General features: G+C 46.9%; 1 protein-coding gene and 1 long non-coding RNA gene across 2 annotated transcripts; one reads left to right on the forward strand and one right to left on the reverse strand.

Annotated features, from left to right (window-relative positions):
- Positions 1–49: 49 nt before the first annotated feature.
- On the forward strand, positions 50–10,157 carry LOC115077168. Its single transcript, XM_029579418.1, has 3 exons — positions 50–635; positions 7,573–7,630; positions 8,417–10,157. Exons 1-3 carry the CDS (start codon positions 501–503, stop codon positions 9,853–9,855), a joined length of 1,632 nt encoding a protein of 543 aa, XP_029435278.1. The 5' UTR covers positions 50–500; the 3' UTR covers positions 9,856–10,157.
- Positions 10,158–14,325: 4,168 nt separating this feature from the next.
- On the reverse strand, positions 14,326–16,010 carry LOC115077176. Its single transcript, XR_003852970.1, has 2 exons — positions 15,913–16,010; positions 14,326–15,826 (listed from the first exon to the last, which is right to left on the reverse strand). It is a non-coding gene; the product is annotated as an uncharacterized LOC115077176 (long non-coding RNA).
- Positions 16,011–16,027: the final 17 nt, after the last annotated feature.

Consider the following 16,027-nt stretch of genomic DNA (forward strand, 5'->3'; position numbering starts at 1 on the left):
CTTCTTCTCCCTGCAGGTAATAGGCCAAAAGTAGGAGCCAGGAGCATGTGGGTCTGAATTAGGGCCTTGCTGCCATCCAACTTTGTTCGTGTGTGCTGAATCTCTGTGACCCTTCACCTTTTGCCCACAAGAGCCATGACACCCCTTCCCTGCCCCCCCCCCCCTTGCAAATGATTACCGTGAGTGAAACCATTTTGTGTTGCCCACGTGCCGCCATGAGGCCTGCAGGGTACAGAAATGTCAGGTTTGGAGGCGGGGCCCCCTGCTCTCCCCTCCAACCACACTGCTGGGGGCCTCCTAGGTGCTCCCCTCCACCCAGGAGAAGCTGGATTCTGAGGCCCAGGAAGCTGTGAGTCATGGAAGGCAGGGGTGGTTGAGCCTCTATTGTGAGGTGGCAGCGCCCAGCTGTGTCAACCAACCCCCACAGGGTGTGACATCATAATGTGGTCCCATGGAAGTAGAGACGCTGCGCTGATGGAGGGACGCCCAGCAACTCCCCTATGTCTCTTTCTGGGGAAGAGAGAGTTCAGCTCTGCCTCCCCGTCAATGACCGCTGCCAGACCCTTGCTGACACGGTAGCGCTCCTCCTAGCACTCATGATTGCTCTCACCATTGCTGTCAACCTGATCACACTGGTGAGTAGGTGGCCATGCCAAGACGACTGATGGAGCATCACAAAGGCGAGGCTCTATCATAGAACCTACACCTCTATCATACCCTCTAAATAACCTTCTATTAAGTCCAAAATGCCCACGCTCCTCCCTGTCTCATACACGGGGCTTATACCCCATAACTGTAGTAGGGCTAGCTCTCCTCGCTTACCCCATGGACAAGTTTGTTGTATATGGTACGGAGAAAACACCTGCTCCCATTCCACTTTCTCTTCTATATATTATACCATTTTTTTTTTTTTTTTTTTTTAATTGGTTTATTGAATCATCTTACGCCCCTCGCCACCAACAATGTTTGCTACGGGGCTCACTGGCCCACTCAGATCAGTGGCTTGCAAAAGTATTCAGCCCCCTAAAAGGTCAGCAGATTTGTGTGGCTTACAAATGAATCACAGATTGTTCCCGACGGTATGGTTAGTGGAAACCAGTATGCTCTTACAGAAAAATGTCAAAGTCATAATTATCTGTCTGCATTTATCTTCTAAAATAAAATTAACAACAAGGGAGTGAAGGCTATTAAACTAAGGAGCTTTGGAAGAACTAGTTCAACTGGGCGACCTGGGGACAAACCAGGACTAGCGTCTGTGCCCATCCCCTTTTAAAATCCACTGATTTATGCGGTAGAAGCAAGAATTTGCGTGCACGTGCGCGGGGCCAGGCTATGCTATAACGCACACATATGTGCGCGTAAGTTATAAAATAGGTGCGTCCCTGGGCTGACGCGTGCGTGCGTGGGCTCGGGCGCTGGTCTAAAAGTCACTGATCCTGATTCTAAAAAGGGCCTTGCTGGGCAGTGGCCAGTCTGGATCACTTGGAAGTAGCTGGCAGATCCTAATGGAGACCTCCCTTTCCTGTCACTCCTAGAAGTAAGGGGGGGGAGAGGCCAGAGTCTTCCTGGTTGCTAATTGTTAATGGACCCGACGTCTAATCAGGTCCAAATTTGCCACTGGTTCCCGAACCTGTCCTGATGGAGCCCCAGCATGCAAATTCATCTCATGCCTATTCATTGTGGATATCCTGAAAACCTGACTGGCTGCGTGTCCCTCAGGACAGGTTTGGGAACCACTACACTAGGCAACGGAGGCAGCTGCCTAGGAGCACTGGGCTATAAAGGGGGGGCCCTCCTGGTGAATCTTGCCAGCACTTTGCGCAGTGCTATCCCGTTGGACTCGCTCCCTTGAAAGGCAGGGGCCAGCGGCATTAGGACGATAAAGCAGAATTACTGCCAGTCCACCTTGGTGCCTGTGAGGGGGCAGGTGCAATGAAACACCGCTGGTCAGAAAAGCACCCTGGGGCCGCAGGAGGAGGCGGTGCACCTTTCAGCTGGATGCATATTCGGGGGGGGGGGGGGGGGGCAGCCACATCAACCCCTTTCCCTCATGTGCTCCTATGTTCTAGGAGGGACCCCCACCCTCCCTCAGGCTAGAGGCGCCCACCATGTAAATCTGGCCCTGCCTTCAGAAACTTGTCCAAACCTTGCTTTCTTTTTAACCCAGCCACGCTATTCAAACTTACATCGCATCCTCTGGCAACAAATCTGCTACCTGTTCCTTTCATGGAGTGCCCCCAAGGCCTAGTACTAAGGAAAAGGATTGACCTGCTCCAGCCGCTTATGATTTTATAGACCTGTATCGTATCCCCTCTCAGTCACCTCTTCAGGCAGAAGAGCCTCAGCCTGGGCAACCTCTTATCATAGAAGACCCATTCCTCTCCCTTTTACCTTTTTTTGTCCCCCTCCTCTGTACCTTTTCTAGTTCCGCTCTGCCTTTTTATGAGAGAAGGGCGACCAGAGCTGCGCACAGTGCTCAGGGTGACTTCTAATGTGGAGCCCGGCACTGGGCACAGGTGGCCGGGATTATTTCACCGCCCCGCATTCCTGTGCATTCTTCCACATTAAATTTCATCTGCCAGTGAGACGCCCAAGCACCATAAGGGTCCTTCCACGCTACTCTCTACTCGTGTTGTGACGACTTTGAATAATATTGTGTCATCTGCAGATTTGATCACCTCCCTCATTCCTTTTTCCAGATCTCTCTGAATATGTTAAACAATACTGATCCCTGGTGCACCCCGCTGTTTACTTCTCTCCATTGGGAAAAGCTGAGCATTTAGTCCTACCTTCTGTTTCCAGCCTTTTAAGCGGTTACCAGTCCACGATAGGACATTGGCTCCTATCCCCTGACTTCGTAATTTCCTGAGCAGTCGTTCATGGGAGACTTCATCAAACGCCTTTTGAAAATCCACATACACTATATCAACTGGCTCACCTTTATCCGCATGTTCATGTACACCTTAAAAAAAATTCTAATAGATTGATAAGGCAAGATGTCCCTTTGCTAAAACCATGTTGACACTTCCCCGTTAAGCCATGCCTATCCATATGGCTAGTGATTTTGTTCTTGGCAATAACTTCCACCATTTTATCTGGCATAGACTCGCCCTTCTGTAGTTTCTCCCACTCTACAGGCTTCAGGTAAATTGGCAAATTACAGACTAGCAGTAGTAGGCCTGCAATTTCATATTTTGAGTTCCACACTGATAGCGTGAAAAACATGAATCCAGCACAGAGAGATGAAAAACGAAACTTCATGCAGGCATCACAGCAATACACATAAAGGAGGGATACAGCATGAATAGCTGAAGAGCAATTTTGGAAGAGGAGCTTGAAATTAGGGTGTGCTTGACTGCGTCTTGAAGTTTCACCAAGGACAAGCAGGATGGTAGTCCTCACACATGGGTGACATGGCACGGAAAACTTACAGTATGTCAAAGTTTCTAGAACTTTGAGCCTCGTTGAGCATGCTCAGCATGCATTACATCATGTGTCTACGTGGGGTACTCTTCAGTCTCTTCTGTAGAGCGTCCTAGATAGGATTTTTGGTGGTTATCAATTTCGACATCACATCTCTTTTATTTCGTGACATGTCCACCTCTGGATTTAACCAATGCCCCCGGTGCACAAGGGCCAGGTCTATCAGGGACCGCCATTATAGATGTGTCCTCTACCTTGGGGCTCTCATGACATCCTGGGTTGCAGCAGGTGCGCCCAGATGGCCTTGAAGAGATGTAAGATCTGGCTCAATAAGATGCAGCACCTCTTCTGGCTAGAGAAGACCAAGCCATCGGCATCAGACCTCAGAGCCACACTGATGGACACCAAGCCATTGACGTCGGCAGGGCTGTCTGTTCCTCACACCAGTGGATTCTGTCCATCATCCGCCAAGGGTATTAATTCAACCTATTGGATGCCCTGCCAGATTGCTTCCCAAGCCCATTTGAAGCCCAGTAGCACATCAGGAGGTACTACTAATGGAGCTTTCCTCCCAGAGCAGTCAAACCTGTTCCATCAGGGAAAAGAGGGTGGGCATTTTACTCATGGTACTTCCTGATATCAAAGAAAACAGGAGGACTCAGTCCCATGCTAGACCTAAGGGCCTTGAACAAATTCAAGATGGTTTCCCAGGGCATCTTGATCCCCTTTTTGCAAAAAGGGGACTGGCTATACTCCCTCGATCTGAAGGTCGTGTACACTCACATCAAGATCTTCCCAACTATCGAAAGTACCTCCGATTCGTAGTGGGAAAACAGGACTTCCAGTATCATGTGCTGCTGTTTGGGCTCACATCAGCCCCACCTGTCTTTATGAAATGCCTGGCTGTGGTGGTGGTGCACCTTTGCTGACTGAGAGTTCACGTTTTCCCATATCTGAATGATTGGCTGGTCAAGAGCATCTCTCGGGCAGGGGCCAACAGGTCTATGCACTCGACCATTTGGGTGTTGGAGACACTAGGGTTTGTTATTAACTGCCCCAAGTTCCATCTCAGCCTGTCACCTCAATTGGACTTTATTGGATCCCTGCTAGATACGGCTCAGGCCAAGGCCTTCCTGTCCCGACAAAGGGCCATCAACCTGATGACCATCGCAGCAGAGATTCAACAGAGCCAGCAGGTGTCAGATTGGCAAATGACAGTTCATGTCACTTCCTTGGCACGTTTCTACATTCGAAAGGCCCAATGGACACTGAAGTTGCAGAGGTGCCAGGCCACACAGAACTTCCAGGATCGCATCCAAGTCACTTTGCCTCTCCGGGACTTTTTGTCCTGGTGGCAGATAATTTCAAATCTGTATTAAGGGATCTCCTTTCAAAGTCCTCCTGTCCAAACTGCCCTAACCAGGGATTTATTTATTGATTTATTTTTATTTAACATTTTTCTATACCAACCTTCATGGTTAAATACCATATCAGGTCGGTTTACATCGAACAGGGGTAAAATAACTAAGGTAAAGGAAAAAGAAAGTTACATTAAACGAGGACCGTGAACTTGGAAGCTTAGGTAGCTGGAAGAAAAAAGATTAAGTTAAGTTAAAGGGAGACATAACAAATTCCAGACTAGAGTTAGTCCAGACTAGAGTTAGTCCACATGGTAGAGTCGGTAAACGGTAAACAGATGCATCTACCCTGGGTTGGGGAGCTCATGTGGATGGACTTAGCACTCGAAAGCTCAAAAAACAATTTGGGATTGGCATTTTCCAGTCAATGGGAAAATCTGATTTATCTAGGTTAATTTTATATCCCGAGAGGGTCCCATACTTATCCAGCAGACTTAACAAAGCAGGTCCCGACATAGAGGGCAACAACAAGTAAATTAAAATGTCATCAGCATCGAGTGAAATCTTCTTCTCCCTTCCACCCAACTTAATACCACGAATGTCAGCATGTTGCATGACAGCAGCAGTTAATGGTTCTATGGCTAAATCAAAGAGTAAGGGGAATAGGGGACAACCCTGTCTCGTACCCTTAGCAATATCGAAATAAGCAGATAGCAATCCATTAATTAATATTCTCGCCCTCAGTCGATGATATATGGCTCTAACCCAGGTAAGAAACCAGTCTGGGAAACCAGCTGCAGCTAAATTCTGAAACAGAAATGGCCAGGGAAATAACCATCACTAGTCTTCCCTCCCTCTTGGCCATATGCAGTATATTAAATAAGCACCTTGTATTCACAGTGAAGACTCTTATCCTTTACAAAACCAGCCTGATCCCTATGAACTAAGTCAGGCAGGACTACCTCCAACTGCTTCTGCAGTACTTTTGCTAAAATCTTCAGGTCAGAATTCAACAAGGAGATGAGCCTATAAGATCCGCAATCTGTAGCATCGTTCCCCTTCTTATGGCTTAAAGTAATTGTAGCATCAGCCACATCATACAATTCAGTGTCCAGCTCACCAGCTTTCTGAAACAATGAAAGAAGAAAAGAAGAGACCTGTGGGAGAAATTTCCTATAGAACACCAATGGAAAACCATCTGGACCTGGACAAGTCCCCCCCCTGGTAAAGCTTTAACAGCACTCTGAATATCAAGCAGCGAAATAGAATCCGCAAGGTTACCTATCTGATCAGTTCGCAATTTAGGCAAGTTAAGATCCAGCAAAAAAATTTTTATATTGTCACCTGAAGGAAGGTCAGGTGTGGAGTAGAGACTGGAAAAATACTGCACAAACAGATGCTTCATGTCCCCCCAGTCTACTGAGACCCTACCCCTCAAATCACATAGGGAAAGTATATGGGACCAACCAGCCTGGCCAGTAAGGTACCCATGTTCATAAAATTTAATCTAGAATACTTAAGATCATGTCCAATCTTCTCAATGTATGTGGGGAACAATCCAGCTTGCACCTCTCCTTATGCTTTTCAATGGCAGCAGCAAGCTCAGCCGCTTTCATGAAGCACTGTCTCTGGAGATGCCTTGCATATGCTAGAATTCTGCCTTCAAGAAAGCCTTAAGGGCTGCCCAACGAAGGCTAGGTTCATAATCTACTGCAGGATTAAACTCATTGAACTCCACAATTGCTTTTACCACCAAGTTTGGAAATTCTTAATCATCCAGGAGAGAGGCATTTAACCTCCATGTAAAACCCCAGGGCTGTGGAGGGATAAATTGGAGTTGGTGGTCAGAGATCGTACAAGGCAAAATTTCACTATCTGTAACTATAGAGAAAAAATAAAAAGCTTGCTGTTCAGCGTTGGGGCCATGAACGTTCACCAACGTAAAGGTCGAAGAGTATAATGTGCATTCCAGAATAAAACTGCGGCCCTCCACATCTGAATATGACCGGTGCATCTGCAAAGGTGCATTTTTATCTATAAGAATACGGGTCCCACGGCTACGGGAATTATAAGAGGAGTGATATCTGCACCAACCCAGCCCACCTTGAGCTTTTCACGTTCCTGCTTAGTCAAGTGCGTCTCTTGCAAAAGCTCAATGGAAGCCTTATTTCTTCTGGCAAACTGTAAAATACGCTTATGTTTAATTGGGGAAGAAATTCCTCTAACATTAAGAGAGAGGAATGTAACACTGTTATTCATGGCACAGTCCCAGAAGTATCAGAAATAAAATGCATTTGGGGGACTACCACTCCCAGAGCGACAGACCGGCAGAGAATATACCTATCAGGACCTAAAGGCAAAAAGAAGCCAACTCTTTCGGCAGAGTCGTCCCCCCCCCCCCCTACAAAATTCAAGATGTGAAGAAATGGATAGGACCTGTACCCCGTACGCCTTTTCACCCCCACCCATCTAAAAAGGAACCCCCTTAACCTCAAGCCAAACCCAAGAACCCTAACCAGACTGAAGGGGACCCCCGCATAGACGCGCAGTATAATGGCATGCTGAGCATGCTCAATGAGGGTCAGTCAAAGTTCTAGAAACTGACATATGTTTTCCATGCGCGGCTGCATCCAATGATGTCATCTGTGTGTGAGGACTGACATCCTGCAGTCCTCGGAGAATGCCGGTTGCAGGCAAGCAGCTCTGCTTTCTCTCATACAAGACTTCAGTGCCTCCCAGAAGGTCCCGTTCAGGTCGTTGCTGTGTTTACCTCATTCTCTTCTCTCCACAGCTCCTGCACCGGATACACTTCTACCTGAAGAAGTACCTGTGGATTTTTTCCTCTCCAGGTGGGTGGCCGTAAAAATATATCTCCAGCTCTTGTCACGAACAAAGACCAAAGGCCCAGAAAAGCCTTTCGGCTTCCGTTGAGCGACTGGAGTCCGCATGGCGGCAATCCTGGTGGCCATTTCTCTCCACAGGCTGGGAAGGATTTTAATGGTTCCACGTAAGAATAGATCTAGCTCCCCCTCGTTGGCTGTCACGTCAAAGACATCCATTTGCCTCTGAAGAAGGGACATGCGAGGCAGTGCTGTCCTGGGGGGGGGGGGGGGGGAACGGGGCCCGCTAGACCCATCCCAAACACTTATCGTTTCCTTGGGGCCAGCGTTCCAGGGCCCCATTGCAGTTGATTTGCCCCGGTTCGCCCTTCTGCGATGTCCCGAAGGCCCTGTACACATTGTCTTGGGTAAACTCTTCAGTTAAGTCGCCAGCAGATAAGCAGAGCCTGCACAGGATCTTGGGGCTAGAAGGTGGCTTTAAGGATGACTTGTATGCTCTGTGAACGGAGGGTTAGATAATGTTACGCAAACAGGGCGGCAGAGCTGGTGAGAAATGCTTTCTGTGTATAAGAATTAACATGGGACAATGCCCGTTTTATGGTCTGTACTTAATATTTACAACTGAAATGGTATATTTGTGATTTTTCTTAAAAAAAATATTTTTTTTTGTGGGGGAAAAAAGTGAAGGCTGCCGGGCTTGCTTCTCCTTCGGTTTCCCCAAAGTGATTTTTGCAAACTTGGCGTGTCTGCTTACAAGACCTTCTGTTCTTTCTTCTTTCCCTTTTGTAAATGTAGACAATGTAGGGGAGAAGAAGCCAGACCCGAGATTCAAGGCCAGGATGCAGCCAGTGAAGCCAATGGCAGATGGTTGCCGGGGCACCAGGCACCGGGAGCAAGAGGACAGGAGCTGCTGGGTTAGACCCCGGTACCCAGACCACCATATGGAAGAACACGCGCTGAACCTGAGGGACACGGACGAGGAGAAGGCCTGCCGGTACCGGTACCACCGGATCCAGGAGGATCACCACTGCCGGGAACGTGAGAGGCCCGGAGGGACATGCTCGCACCGGTCCAATTATGATGGGTCCCTGAGCCCCGGCTACCACCGGGGCTCCATGGCAGTACAGGGGCCCGAGCAATGCAGGCTGCAGGGCGCGGATGTGAGAGTAAGGCCTGACGTGATCTACAGGGAGGTCCTGCCGCACTCCAGGCCTCGGGTGATCAGGCTGGACTCCACACCCCCCGTGGAGCAGCCTTGCTCTAGACCTGGCACGCCGGGGAGCCAGTCCCCCAACGTGACTGATCTGGACCCCAATGCTACCAACTCGAAACCCCATACACGCTCCAAGCCCATCGCAGTGTCCTATGAGTCCGCCCACTCTGTCAACCAGTTTCAATGCCCTGACAGCCCAGAGATGGCTTACACCACCACCCCTGTCTTCCGGCCGCAAACCCCAGGCCCTATAGATCCAGGGCCTCAGCCCCAGGCACGATCCAACTACAGGGAACTGGATGACCCTGCCCAGTGTGACCTCTACCAGTCTCCAACCTCTGCTCCCCCAATGATTCCTGATACTCAAGAAGAAGAAATGTGCCCAAACCCCTTGTTGTACACCAGCCCTACCTGTAGGCCTTACCATACCAGTTACCACAATGACCAGAGCTGGGAGAAACCACCCAATTTCATACCAGAGTACCTGTCACCCCCAAGCCCCGTGGAGTCTCACCAAGACTCCAGGGGCCAGTGCAGACCAGGTTTCCAGGCCAAGGACTCCCAGTATTCAAGCCCCAAACATGGCTGCTCCAGCAACCCCTGGGCAGAGACTTCCTCAAAGCAGGACAGCATGCACCACCCTCTCTCACCACTGGCCGCCAGCCATGACCCACTCTCAGGGCGGGTGGTCTATGATGCCCGGGCCTTACATGGCCAGGCCAGGGGGCCAGTGGAGGTGAAAGAGGAAGTGGAGGAGAAGGAAGACTGGGGCCAGTCTGACAACCTGAGGTCAGTCCTGGCTAAGGAGATAGCCTCAGGATGGGAAGGCAATTGTGGCCGAAGGAACACCTTCCCCTATGGAAGTGCCAAGCTGACTTTTAACCTCCCACCTCCCATTAATAGTAATCGCTACCACATGCAAATGCCCCGAGCGAAGATTTCCAAGAATCCCAGGGTACAGGCCCAGACAACTGACTATCCCCAAGTACAAAGTTCTAAGTTTAATCGTTCTATTCAATAAAAGAAATCCTAATAGGCCCCGGACCTGTGTGAGTGCTTAATACAACAACAGCAGCAGTAACAAGGTTACTGCAGAATGAGTAGCCCAGGCCACCAGTGCCTAGCAGAGCAAGATCACTACCTCACCTCAGGTCTACTGAACAGCCTGATCCGGTCCGGTTAAGCGGAAGTCAGAACTACAGCTCCCAACACACAGTGGAGCAAATCCAGGAGCTGGCTCGGGTGTTCGGTTGATCTGGGGTGAGAGGGAGACCCTAAGGCTGGACCAGTTCTGATTTCCTACAAAAAAAAAAAAAAAAAAAAGTAGGAACACTATGTGTCCCCCTAGAATCAATGCACTGGAGGTGGGGGGTGGTAGAGCCAGGCCTGGCTCAGTCTGTCCCTGGGAGCCTAGAGCTATGTGGTTATCTCTCACCTCAGGTAAGCAGCTGGTTCTGTTTAGTTCCAGGACATGGCTGATCCAGTCCTAAGAAACATAAGATATTGCCATATTGGGTCAGACCAAGGGTCCATCAAGCCCAGCATCCTGCTTCCAACAGTGGCCAATCCAGGCCACAAGAGCCTGGCAAGTACCCAAACACTAAGTCTATCCCATGTTACTGTTGCTACTAATAGCAGTGGCTATTTTCTAAGTCAACTTAATTAATAGCAGGTAATGGACTTCTCCTCCAAGAACTTATCCAATCCTTTTTTAAACCCAGCTACACTAACTGCACTAACCACATCCTCTGGCAACAAATTCCAGAGTTTAATTGTGCGTTGAGTGAAGAACTTTCTCTGATTAGTTTTAAATGTGCTACTTGCTAACTTCATGGAGTGCCCCCTAGTCTTTCTATTATCCAACAGATTAAATAACCGATTCACATTTACCCGTTCTAGACCTCTCATGATTTTTACCTGCCTTATTGCATGCATGCATTTGCAAACCCTGATCTCAGGAGTGCAGGTCCCAGCAGGTGGTGCATGTGACATTTGGGAGGGGAAGCAGATATGTACAAACCAGGAGTGGATCAGCGGATCCTGAAAAAGAGCTGGTGCCGGTTGATAAGAGAATCAAGTGCTGTGATTTGGCCCCCAGTATCACATGATCACACTCCTGACTTGGACAATACCCAGTGATGATATCACGGGGGATATTTTGTACACAGAGTCGCACCCTTTGAGGTCGCCTGACTCCTCCCTCTGTCTTGCCCTCTCCTTCAACCAATTGCAATCCACGCCCCATGTTAAAATAAGGAAAAGGTGGTGGGGCTGCAGAGTAACAGGGCTCAAAGCCATGCAGCCATCTTTAAAGCAGACCCTGTTAAATTTTATTATTATAGTAACGGATTCTTCTCCCATTGAAGTAAATAGTCTGCACAAATAAAGGATTTAATGGATAAATAGAGTCTGTGAGAATAAAGGATTCTCCAATGATCTTTTTTTTGGTGTGCAGACTAATCTAAACTCCCAAAGGATTAAGTATTGTTTTCTGGAATAAAGGATTCACCTTCCATATAGATTACACGGTCTGCCACAATAAAGGATTCATCTCTAAGTGGATTAAATACAGTCTCAAGAAATAAAGGATTCATCTCCCAGTCATTTCTAAAAGGACCCACCATTTATTTATTTAAAAAATGTATTAGCTGCCTCTCCCACAAGGCTTCAAGGTGGTATAAAGATGGAAAAAAAAACAACCCCACAAATAAAATTAAACATCAACAGCACAAAAGTATCAACAAAATGACACAACATGTTAATAAAATGCTTTGGTAGAAAGCCATGCTTTACCTTTTGCTTTCAGAAAGCAGTCAGATCATTTATCATTTTAAGAGAATAAGGCAATGAGTCCATAACAAGGGACCCAAACAGGAAGATGTTCTTTGCCATTAAATGTCAATATTCCCTGGGGCCCTTAACAAAATCCGTTGTCCAGCAGGAAAGCCTAGGCAAACGCTGTCTGTGACATAATTGGGAGCAGACTCATGAAGACTACGAAACAGCAGAAACGATATTTTAAAGTTAATTCGTTGAGCTATGGGAACGCCAGCCAGTGAAGGATTGTATAAAATGATTGAATATATTTCATTTACTTATAAATATTTATAACCCGCACGCTTCAATGTTAGTGGCGGGGGTCAATGAGAACATTCATAAAAAAAAAACAAAAAAAAAACAAGACACAAATGTATGATCATTCTTTTTGGTTTTAGGAATTAAGCAGAGCTGCAGAATTTTGAATAAACTGCAAGGCGTTGCAATAGTCAATACATGTTAAAACCAGAGCTGGAACTAAAGCGAGTAAGAGATTCATCTAAGCAGCAACAAGAGATATCAAATGCGCCACAGTTAGAAGCCCTATGTAAAATGTAAAAAATGATAATTATGGGGATCTTCATGCTTGGCTACCACACACCATACAAAGTGATAGGTACCTTCACCCCAAGTCCATTCGTGCCCAATACTTTTATTTCAATTCAAATAAAATGCCCAGTGCTCATCACGGAAATGTGAATCTTGGTTCATGCAAAGTCCAAGCTTGTCCTGACGCGGCTCCGTGTTTGGAACGAATGTGCCTCAGGGGCAAGGGCCACACGGGGCACCAAGGTCCTGCACGAGGGTGGCACTTTCGAAAGCGAAGCAGGATGGCGAGGAAGGCGGGGCGAGGGGTAACTCGGAGAGCTGGAACGGTCTAGAGGCGCACGTCCTCAGACGTGTTCGGAGGTTGGGGGGGGGGGGGGGAGAGAGGGGATGCAATGAGGGTGATGTCACCACCGCCTAGGGCGGCCCTGTCAGGGTGTCCAGCATGGTATAAAAGGGCTGTCACTTTTATGGGAGACCCATAACGGCAGAAAGTAAACCCTGAAGCAGATTTATTTTTCCAAATGCTGATCCGTGTCAGGACAAGCTTGGATTTTGGATGAATCATCATTCCCTTTTCCAAGAGTTACATCAAGCCACAATATGTAGAGGGCATTTTATTTGCATTTAAACACAAATGTATGAGTATTGGACCAGAGTGGTGAAGGCACTCATATCACAGTGCATGGTGTGTGGTAGGCGTATATGAAGGTCCCCAAGATTATCCTCTTTGAATTATAAGAGTCATTTAACACAGATGGCCACCGTTGTATGGTTTACTTTGAGTGGCACATTTAATATAATAGTGTCAGAGACAAAGCAGGCCTTAACTAAAAAGACACCCAAGATTTTAACTTCATCCCTGGCAGAAATAATCTGAGACACAATTTGAATTTAGGAGGCAGTCAAAGCACAAGTGTAGGCATTTGTACCAGAGAAACTCAGTTTTGTCATGATTTAATTAACCAGAGTCTCTTACAGTAAAGGCCTCAACTTCCAATAGATTAAACCAGAGTCTGTGCGACAGAAGATATATATAGATATAGATATTTTGTCCTCGTGTGCACCTGCGGAGCCAGAAATGCCATGGGAAATGCATTTTTACTAATCCCGGTAGCCTCCACCAGCATGGTAACCACACATAAGGAACAACAGCTGATTCTGATGGACTGTGAATGTCAGCATGCCCCAAAGGATTGGGGAGGAGACAGGAACAGCCAGAAATGTCTATTCTGACTTTCCCCTCCTTCCCTGCCACCACCTGCCCTGGTGCATTGTGAGACCCACTGAAGAGCCAGGGACTACAAATCCCTCAATGCACTGGCAGCAGCAGCACAGGGAAAATATTGCTTAGGGTGCCCACCTCACCCAAGCAGCCTGGAGAGGCTGATCGAGTCCTAAGTCAAATTATAATTACTACACAATAAAAGTGAAGCCAACAAAACAGGCCTTGCCCATAGAAATACCCCTTCCAAGGTTAAACTGAAACAAAAAAAAAAGAAACCACATTGAAAAAACAAAACCACATAGTAACATAGAAATGACAGCAGAAAAAGACCAAATGGCCCATCCAGTCTGCCCAGCAAGCTTCTTATGGTAGTAACTAAATGTCCTGAGAAAAGAATTAGCCCATTATAAAGCGGAATTAACTGAAATTAAGGGAGCACCAGAAACCTCAATATACAAACCCAATCCAAGAAATAAAACTAACAATAAAAATAGACCCACAAAGAAAAACTGATATTCCATGGGATCAGGTAAAACCAGACCTTTTCATCACAAATAGGGTTCTGAAGGAATTAAAAAATGAAATTTCTGATCTATTAGTTAAAATTTGTAACCTATCATTAAAATCATCCATTGTACCTGAAGACTGGAGGGTGGCCAATGTAACCCCAATATTTAAAAAAGGCTCCAGGGGCGATCCGGGTAACTATAGACCAGTGAGCCTGACTTCAGTGCCGGGAAAAATAGTGGAAACTATTCTCAAGAACAAAATTGTAAAGCATATAGAAAGACATGATTTAATGGAATACAGTCAACATGGATTTACCCAAGGGAAGTCTTGCCTTTTTGGGATGCAGTAAGGCTTGAAAACGTTTCAGTAAAACAGCTAAACATGAAAAAATATGTGAGCTCTATACTTAAAAGTGGCTTTTTCAAACTCAATACCCTGAAAAAACTCAAGCCACTACTACACTCCCAAGATTTCCGTACTGTGATCCAGGCGCCCTGCTTTCAAAGCTTGACTACTGTAACTCTCTCCTTCTAGGACTCCCGTACGCCACAATCAAACCTTTGCAAATTTTGCAAAATGCTTCCGCCAGAATCATCTGTAATGCCCGGAAATCAGACCATATCACCCCTATCCTTAAGGACCTTCACTGGCTCCCCATACCCTATAGAATAACTTACAAAAACTCTTACCACTATTCACAAATGTATTCACGCTCATAATTCCCTTTGGCTCGACACACCCTTTAGCGCTGTTCAGCGTAGCCGACCCACAAGAACTGTCCATAAAGGCACATTGCAAGTGCCTTCTCTAAAAATTGCACACCTCTCCTCTACCAGAAACCGCGCTGGCCCAACACAATGGAACACTTTGCCCACGACTCTCCGTTTGGAATCCGGCTCAATTAAATTCAAAAAGAAACTTAAGACATGGCTCTTTCGGCAAGCCGTTCCTGACTAGTCTCTCTTTTATGCCTCTATGATGCCCACTTCTGCACCCTCAAGAACCCCATCCCTGCCTTTCCCACTTCTCCACCCTTAGGAACCCCTGCCCTCCCATTCCCTTTTCCCTGCTCGATCCTGCTCAGTCCCTGGTACTCTTTGCTTCTCTCTACAGCCCTAATTTTTGAAAATGCTCAAACCAGCCCCTCTGCCTGGAATACTTTTTTCCTCATTACTGAGATATTCTCTTGAAATGTCATTTAGTCTGATACAGCATCTTGCACCTTAGTCACTACTTTCTATTTGTGCTCCTTCAGTCGTTTTGCTAAAGTTGTGTTATTTACACCTCGTTATATTCTTGATACGTTTTGTTCTTGCTTTTGAACTGTTCTTCTGTGCTTCACTATGTTGCCCCATCCCTTTTCCCTGTTATTATGTAATTTCACTACTTTTGTTATAATGTGAACCGGCGTGATGTACCTTTACGAACACCGGTATAAAAAAAGCTAATACATAAATAAAAAGTCACAGTGTGCCCCTGGTTCAAAGTATCACAATAATCCAGACGACTGGCAATCGGAGCACAGGACAAGCCATCGCGGGTCATTTCTTTCTAAAGCATGATGCGATTGACGAAGAGCATGCAGATGACACAAGTAAACGCTGTGCAGCTGCAACTTGCAAATGTATTGACACCAACCTCACATCCAAAACAGTAGCCATCTTGGAATGGTTTTGGAAAAACATTGGCAATTTTAAGCAGCTTCAGCAAGGGATGCTTTAGCCTGGAAATCCACAAAGCTGGTTATGATCAACCAACCATTTTGAAATTGCTTCCAAACAATTACTGAATCTCAAAATAGAATCTGGTGCTGCAGAGTTCAGCTAGGTCGTCAGTATCTTCAGGTTCATAAACTAGGAGCAATGTCCGGGCAAGTGGATGATGGACGGAGCTAAGGAAAAGAGAGAGATGTCAGGCCAAGAACGCTTCTCGACTCTTTTTCAACCTTTTTATTTTTAAAATCCCTTTATGAATTACTTGGCAGTGCATGTGCTTGCTTCTGCAGGCAGGGCAGAGGAGAGCGAACTTCCTTTCCCATGATCCCTTGGGCGGCAGGGGGTGGGGCTGGGCTGCCACACCCTCAGGTGCTGAG

This window comes from Rhinatrema bivittatum, chromosome 16 (genome assembly GCF_901001135.1).
Source record: "Rhinatrema bivittatum chromosome 16, aRhiBiv1.1, whole genome shotgun sequence".
Classification (NCBI taxonomy): domain Eukaryota; kingdom Metazoa; phylum Chordata; class Amphibia; order Gymnophiona; family Rhinatrematidae; genus Rhinatrema; species Rhinatrema bivittatum.